At 37.1% G+C, this 8,458-nt stretch overlaps 1 protein-coding gene across 2 annotated transcripts in view; it reads left to right on the forward strand.

The window, feature by feature from the left end:
- LOC108680642 (transmembrane protein 169) overlaps positions 1-8,345 on the forward strand; it is a 30,949-nt gene extending 22,604 nt beyond the window's left edge. The window contains exons 3-8 of one of the 2 annotated variants that reach the window (XM_018169515.2): positions 1,030-1,104; positions 1,786-2,187; positions 2,526-2,965; positions 3,083-3,306; positions 3,711-3,840; positions 4,745-8,345. In XM_018169515.2, coding sequence (XP_018025004.1) covers positions 1,030-1,104; positions 1,786-2,187; positions 2,526-2,965; positions 3,083-3,306; positions 3,711-3,840; positions 4,745-5,032 — 1,559 coding nt within the window. In that variant the 3' untranslated portion in view covers positions 5,033-8,345. The remainder of the gene's footprint in view (positions 1-1,029; positions 1,105-1,785; positions 2,188-2,525; positions 2,966-3,082; positions 3,307-3,710; positions 3,841-4,744) is intronic. The other variant, XM_018169516.2, reaches the window with a different exon arrangement.
- The last annotated feature ends 113 nt before the right edge of the window (positions 8,346-8,458 follow it).

Consider the following 8,458-nt stretch of genomic DNA (forward strand, 5'->3'; position numbering starts at 1 on the left):
TTTGATTCATGCATTGTCTCCTACTTTATGCAAGTGTGCAAAATTTCAGATTGATTAGACAGGTAGAAGTGTGTTACATATTGATTATAAGATTTGTAGCAGACAGACAAACAAACAAGAATTGAAGTTAAAGAGAAGTGTTGTAAAAAGGAAGTTAGTGCTGAAGTGAGATGGAAAGCTAGAAGAGTACCTACTAATTGCTATCCTAGTGCTGGGAATCCGTATCACTGCATATCTTGCTCTTTGCATTCTGTGTGAGCTTAGGCAACTTTTGGATGTCTAGTAGGTACCTATTTTTCTACTTCTATAATTGACACAAATACCAAAAAAATAATTTTCATCATATTGAAATAGGATAACACCCTTTATTCAATACGTTTTCTTTTTTGTACCCACTCATTATATTTCAGGCTAGATTTCAACTACTAAGATTTGTATGATTCGATTACACAACATTCATATAGGTTTTTGAAAGCATTATTGCCAATTGTCTATCATATTTTTCACAAGTTGATGATCTGGCTGATGTTTTAAAGAGCTTTTCTTAAAGTTGAATTTTTTAAGCAAGCGCCATATATGGCGCACGTCACAGTTTGGGACATGCATGCGTGTACCTACCATATATGGTGCATGTCACAGTCAAAGTGTTGAGAAATTCTAAGCTGAGGTATCCAAGGATCATTTTATTTAATTTGTATGAGAGAATATAGTAAATATACTTATATATATATTTACATACTACATGTATCCTTAGTATGCAAGGAAGTGCTTTATTAAAATTGGTTGTTACAAAATTTATTCAAATGATGATTTAAAGGCATTTCTGCAATTGTCCAGTGGTTTTGTCTTTGAACTTCAAATTTTATAAATAAAATGTTGAGAGCTGTAGGATTGTTAACTCCATCACAGAAGGACTTGAGTGAGATAATTTTTAAGAATTAATTTGCTTTCTGTATTTAAGCAATTGAATTTCTATTGGCCACTAGACTACCTGTATAAGTTCACCTCAAGGTTTAAACTGTTTTTCAGGAGTCAGTAGTGTTGGATGCGGTTCACCTAACTTATCTGAGCAAACAGCTTCCACTACAGACCTTTTGTTGAGAGGTACCTACCTACTTGAGCATAGGCTAGTTACATCAGTGCATCTATTACTTATTTTAAATGATTATTTACACATATATGGTGATGAAGGATTAAATTTTACAATTACCTGATGACCAGTTATGTACCTATGATGGTTCAGCATGTAGGTAATTACCATCTTCCATGAATCCTTACCTTCAATAAAGAATGATTTGTAATTACACTGACAGCAATTTGTTTACAAGGAATGTTCAAAACTGACAATAGTTTTGCACATCAAATTAGCATTACATAAAATTTATTGCATTGGACTTGTGTCTTTAGTGTGATGTTATGACATTCAATCAATATTTATTGCTCAATAAATTGTATGTTACAATTGATGCAAATATTTGGGAAATTTCATAGAATTTTGTCCTCCATATCTATTCAAACCCAAATTGAATGAGTTTGGACTTTTATTATTGTTTATGCTGCTCTATTTTCTATTATATACATACAAGATTTGTAAAATCCAGAGGCATCATCTGAAAATGAAATTTTAATCTTCCATATTTTAATCTTTATTATACTGTAATAATCATAGACTTTCTTATTTCATTGTGACTTATGCTACTTGTTCTTTATTTATCAGTACTTGAATGTGTACTGTACAAGAAAAGGCAAAAACTATGTATTTATATTGAAGCAAAATTATTTCAGATGCAAGTCAGGCAAGCCTAGTCAGTGACGCAGCTTCTGGAGCCATGTGCGAACGTGCCAGCAAGAGCTCCGCAGCCTCCATCGCTCTTTCTAGGAAGTCATCAAGCCCTGCTCACTATGGTCCTGCCCTCATCAGGGATAATAATCTTGATAACAGTGCAGCAAATTCACTTCATTCAAGTTGCTCTGTCATATCAAACGACAGTTCAAAAGTTATTTCAATCACTGGGATTGAAAGAACGGAATCTGATACTATAGTTCTGGGTAAATGTCCAGAAAGTGAAATCTCAGCCAGTTTAGCAATGCTACCACCGATAAAAAAGCTAAATGCTCCGCAATCAATGTCTGCTGCTTCTCAATCCAGCCTTAACAATTTGCTGGAAACGCTGAGCACAGCTTCAGGTATGTAGTTACCATCATTATATGTAAGAAGGGCGATTTATTCTGTTCACATATGAATGAAACTACGTATTCATGCTAAGTTGAACCTGATATGCTATATTCTATTGTTTGTTTATCTATGAAGATACTATTTTACTTTTCTGTTCTTGAATGTGAATGTTCCTGGCTTGTTGAAGATTAAAGTGACTCTCCAAAAGCAAGATTAATATGGTCTTTCCAACAAAACCATAAAATTTTACCCACTTAGATCTTGATTCTCAAATGATTGGTCTCAAATTTTCTCCCAATAAATATTAGACAGTATTGACTTTTTTACCTTGCAAATTTTAATTTCTCAGATAAAGTTGGCGTTCTTGATGTGAACCTAGACGACCTTCATCCGACGACTGCCACGCCTGATAGTGATATGGAAGCTATCCTCAGAAGCGGCCATACACTTGACCCTCCACTTGACCCTCCACCAGGACTACAAGAAGCTGCAGACCGAATACTCCAGACGTCAACTCAGAACCACTCATCACTAAAAGAGACGCCGCCAGACATGCCAGCAAAATCAAATGGAAAAAGTACAGGCAATGGCAAGCAAAATAGTGGGGATTATGCCACTAAAAGTGGCACGACACGCCGGGGCGAAGCAAATGGAACTGACAGGTCTGGAGAAGGTGGTGTCAAGGAGACCAGCGTTGTGTTCAGCGAGCCTAACGGTCTGGACTCGTACGTCACTCTCACTGGCACCATCAAGCGCGGCAAGAAGAAGGGCCAGAATATGGACGTCAAGGTGAGAGATATACCTCGAATTATTGTCTTTAATATATGTTACTAGGAATTATACTGGTTATTCAAGCATGAATGAGGAAGAATGATTCTTTCCTTTACATAAACTTGTGCTGTGCAGGTACAATTGTCGCGAGAACAGCTGGAGCAGCTGGAAGAATCCCTGTCTGCTACAGCTGGAGGGGCCTTGACAGGATCCGGTGCAGCTCCTGGTGGTGGAACGCAGCGCTGCTGCAGCTGCAGCAAGGGACCTCACGTGCTGCTGCTCTCACTCATAGCCGCGCCTCTTGTCTTCCTTTGGGCTTCCCTTTATTCTTTTTATCTTGGTACCATCACATGGTACAGGTAAGCTGAATTTCAATTATCCAAAACGTTCAAGGGTTCCAGCATTGGATTTGAATTTCTTATGAAAAAGCACCAACACAGCTTGAAAAATGATTAGTATTGAATTCTAATGGTAGCTCACTGCCAGCTTTTAACCTATGTTGAGGTGAACGAACTGGATCTTCCCACCTTTCGATATTGCATGCTGTATTTACACTGCTTGACGTCAGTGTTACAACACTCGAACGGTAAGGTCGCACTCCACTCCAATCCAAACAACACTGAAGTGATCAATGGTTGCACCATTGAAAAAAATTGGAAATCGATCTCATCAATTTGAATTTCAATTCAAACATATAATTACCATTTGCAACCTATTTATTATTGACTTTAAATTTGTTAAGCGAAATCATTGTCGTTTTCAGTTTGTTGGTGCGAGCCACAGAGGCGATGTGCGTGCTACGGGTGCTGCTGTCACCCCTGCTGATGCTGCTCTACCCATTCCTTATCGTGCTCCTCACACTGGGCCTAGGGCTCTACTCTGCAGTCGTGCAGGTATGTTGCTCTAAAAATGTTGCCTTAACAATTATGTAAATTATAGCGCCGAATAACTGCCTCTTACCATGCATCTCATAGATTTTTCAAGTTTAATCAGCTTGATGGTTGGAGACATTCATCCGTCGAACTATTGACTCATGGTTGACATATTCTCGTGCGCATGTAAGCACTTACCTTATACGAGAATGCCACGAATCGCTGCTCAATCCTTTCACTGTGCAAACTTCTATGGGATCTTCTGACTTGTTACCTGAGCATTATTTATGGGCCACAGAAAGTTCAATTTATCGCTAATTTGATGCCTAAATTTGATATATTAACTAAACTAAGTTTTAAACGCGTATACAATCCGTTTGTTTGAAGCCCGGTATCATGGTTACCATCATGTCATCTGTGAAGGAGAAATGGTTGAAATTCGTTTAGATGGTATTCAGGAGTTCCGTTAAGTAATATTCATAAAAAGTATTATTAGTGCCATGAAAATCTTGTTGGGTGTAATTTTCTGTCAAAAAAAAAAATGCTTGTCAGACTGTCAGTATTATAGTTTTAACCATAAAAAACATTGAATTTCTGAAGACCGGATTTCTGACCCTTCACTTTTCTGTTAGCATATCTTCTTTATTAATTTCTAAATAAAATGCTACTGCTTCTCCGTTCTCGCCGGCATGACTGCGCTAGTCATTTGAAACCTTCTGCCTTTATAGATAGTAAATGACCTTTAAAATAACCTCCCTTGCAATGCAAGGTAACCTAAATTGTTACCAAATCGAATACTTCTTAAAATTATTATACAAATTTGCAATATTATCCAATGTTCTGAAAATAGTTAATGGACTTCAATGCGTGGAGCTGTAAAGCTTTTTTTCTGTAGCCAGTAGAGTTGAGGTTTTGAGTGCTGCAGGTGTCGTGGTGCTGGCGACGGTGGGTAAGCGCTGTGGGCGACCCAGAGAAGGGATTCTACGGTTGGCTGTGCTCGCTGCTCAGCCTGGAGGACTGCGCCCCGTACGAGACAGTCGTGCTGAGCACCTTAGCCCCTGCTGCTCGTGACAGCGAGGCTGACACTGCACTCAGTGATGATCCTGTCATGCAGCTGCAAGATGCTTGTGCCATCGAGATTGAGGAAACTCCTTTCAAGGTGGCGGTTACTCAGCTGAGCGAGAGTCAAGCTGGCTCTGCAGCCGTGGGTTGAATGGCAAAGACATACGAGCTGAGAAGTTCCGTGTATACAACAATTCCGATTTTGTCGAAGGAAAGGATCATTAGTTTTTCAACGGTAAATTGCAAACTTAAATAGTCAAGGAATGAAATCTCAATAATATGTTCGTGATGAACGCATTTACTTGATTTTCGTATTGGAGCTATTGAATATTTGTACGAGATAATCTACATTCTACATCATCGGATTTATATCTTTGTGATTATGGAAAGAATTTCGGCGCATTAACCATTCTATCTATGGAGTAACTGTTTCACAACAGCCACATTGACCAATATATCCCGATCTCTTCCTTAAAGACTATATTTTTAACCAGAATTTTGTATACCCACTTACTTTTTTGCTCACTTTTATACTTTTAGAGCTAGAAGTCGTCCGAGATTTCTTATTGATTTATTTTCTGTGATACTCAAGTATAATTCGTTATAGAATCTCTGTTTATCATCTTTCTTCAGTTTGAAACATTATTCTATAGTTCCATGTAATATTAAACAATTTTAACGGAAGCGCTTAAGTTCGAAGCATCAAGTGTTAAGTTACTTGCATGCACGTTAAAATTTATTTAAGTTTTGTATAATAACAATCAATTACTACTTAAACATATTTTTAGTTTCACTCTGGGCATTGTAACTATTTGTTGTTGAACAATTCGCTGCAAACTGTTCTGTTCCATACAGTAAAAATAATGCCCGCGGTCAGGAGAGAGCTGCACGTTGTTTTGTGTCACCCGCAGGTCTGAGGGCTCAGCTAAATTTTTGTGCGCAATATTGAAGGTCGCGTGACATCCCCAATACCTGATTGGAAATGTCATATTCTCTATTCCGTAGTTATGAAAGTTCGTTTTCCGATTCGGTTCATTCGTGGTTTTCACCTGCCATCATGCGCCTTTTATTCGTCCGCACGTTTTTGACAACAGGCTTGAATATATTTATAACCTTGCCACCACACTCGGGGAAACTTCCATGGTAGTCCCTAATGTGCAAATATTAGAACATTTTCAGTCATAAATTGCGCTTTAATCCGTCGCTATGATAGGTATGCATTCCGCTATGGTTGACAACTTCAAGGATACTTACATATCCATCAATTTACTATTAACCCCGCAACAGTTCGAACCTTTTTACATTTCTCTGTAATAATTAGTCTAGAATTTTGAGTCCTGCAAACTTCTAATTTTTAGGTGAAGTTCATTTTCTAGTAATTTAAGTGTGACATTTGTTCAATGTATTGATATTTATTATTTTAAATGACTAAGATTATATTTTTACTGCATACATGATGTAATTTCTAAAAAATAACATTTATTTTCTGTTAACAAACAGCTGTTGATAGCTCATTGAAGTTCCGTCACACCATTTTAATCGCAGAATTTATGTATCACTTAATATATTTTCGTAATTCTCCCTAATTAAGGAGAATTAAGTAATGATAATTCACATAGTTCCTAATTCTCCGTGTCCCTACCAATCCGAAGGACTTGGTGTCTTGATCAGAATAACATTGAAATCTAAAAACATATGGAGATCCTCATGATATCATTTTCTCGTGAATACCGTATCCTTTAGCTCGTGTTTTGTTAGTTTCATTACGGCATCGTGGAACCTCATCGTATTGAAAGCCCTCTATGAACTGAAATGTCTTGTGTCTGTCTAATGCAATGTCTTCCGCTGTAAAATATAACCGGTCCCGCTACAATGAATCTTGCTATTCGAGAGTGAGTCAACTACTATCGAAAAGTTACTTTTCTCTTCACGCTATTAGTTGATCTAAGATCATCTGATCAGATTTATCGACGTGAACGCAGCCTAAATTTCTTGGTCTAACAATAGTACTATAGGTCTCAGCTTTAGCCGAAAATTCCTGCCTCTACGAGTTAAGTCTTCCGGCTGACGATGTCACTGTTTCACAGTAACCAACATTCCATGTAAATTGACTTTTTATTAGTTTTCTATGAGAATTTGTTTAAATTTTGATTTAATTTTAGTGAAATTCTTGTATTTGATTTGTAATATGTCGACCTAAGATCTTGGAATGTGCTGAGTTTAGTTCCAGTCCCAGTGTATGCAAGTGGACCCTGTAAATCCGAATGATCCTCTTTGTAACTAGAGTCGTATTTTGGGATGAAGTGTGCTTATTTTGAGATATCGTTATTTCGTTTAATGAAAAATTCATCCATTGTTGTACCAATCATCTTGTTCTTTAATACTCTCTGTACTCAAATTATTTCTAGTCTTTTCAAGTCGTTATTTTTATGAGGTTAGGTTTATCAATGGAGCAAATCTGCGTTCAGCATTAGGCACGCTAATTGCACCGTTTGATCTCACTAATAACACGTAATAAAGAAGCTATATAATTCATGAGATTATCGTTGTGACAAACTGGTGAATTTTAGTACGTTAGTGCATCGGAATATCGATGGTATTTTACAAACCAATGCTCGTGTACTTCTTACATTGGTACAAATTATTCTGTTCACGGGCGCAAATAAGATTGGATAAATCTTATCTTGGTAAAATGCTTGAGGAAAGCCGATTTGTGTTTCGATGAGTTATACCGGCAGCGATCCTAGTATCGACCAGTCGAAATTTCTATACTGGTCTGAATGGTTATTTTTTTCACCTGTGAGATCTCATACTCAGAACATATCAACTGTAGGTAAATTGCCCTAAACTATGCTTTGATAAGGTAAGTAATATCATTATGGCTAAGGATCTATCTGGTTTGACAAGATCGTTGCCACTCCATATCGTGGCGAAATCGTGCACAATTGCAGAGATCATTTGTTTTTATTTTTATAAGTTTAGCCATGAAGTAATACCACTATACCATCTCACCCAAGATAGTTCGTCATCATGAGCTGGGTAATTAATGCTCAAATCTTGCATTAGGCGATAAGATCGCTTTTTTTTCTTTTTTTAGGATTCTATGCTAAGAATCTCAGAAGCCAAGATATACTTTCAAGCTCTTTATGAAACAAATTAATATGTTAGCGTTATTAAACAATGAAGGTGCTCTAATCATAAGAATCTAAATTTACTTTTAACGGTTAGCATAAGCAACGGAAAATTTCAAACGTCGTCTTTTATTCGTACTGATGGTAATTAAAATGTTCATCAGTACCGCTTAGAAGAATTACGCCTGTAGAGATGTAATCGAGTTGACTTGAAAATTGAATTATCCTTGTAATTTGATTAACAACCTGAATCGGAGTGCTCGCGTTTGAGAATCGAGGTTAACATGTACGCTATGTTTTCCCCAGAGTCTTAATAAGAAAAAACAATTTTAATTTTTGGTGTGTTATGTTTCCTAAAAAATAGAGTCGCCTGTTCTGAGGCGCTTGGTACAATTCCAAGGTCCTTACGATACCGCACATACGGCCACATTCTGATCAGGATATAT

The sequence above is a fragment of the Hyalella azteca genome, unplaced genomic scaffold (genome assembly GCF_000764305.2).
Source record: "Hyalella azteca isolate HAZT.00-mixed unplaced genomic scaffold, Hazt_2.0.2 contig11274, whole genome shotgun sequence".
Lineage (NCBI taxonomy): Eukaryota > Metazoa > Arthropoda > Malacostraca > Amphipoda > Hyalellidae > Hyalella > Hyalella azteca.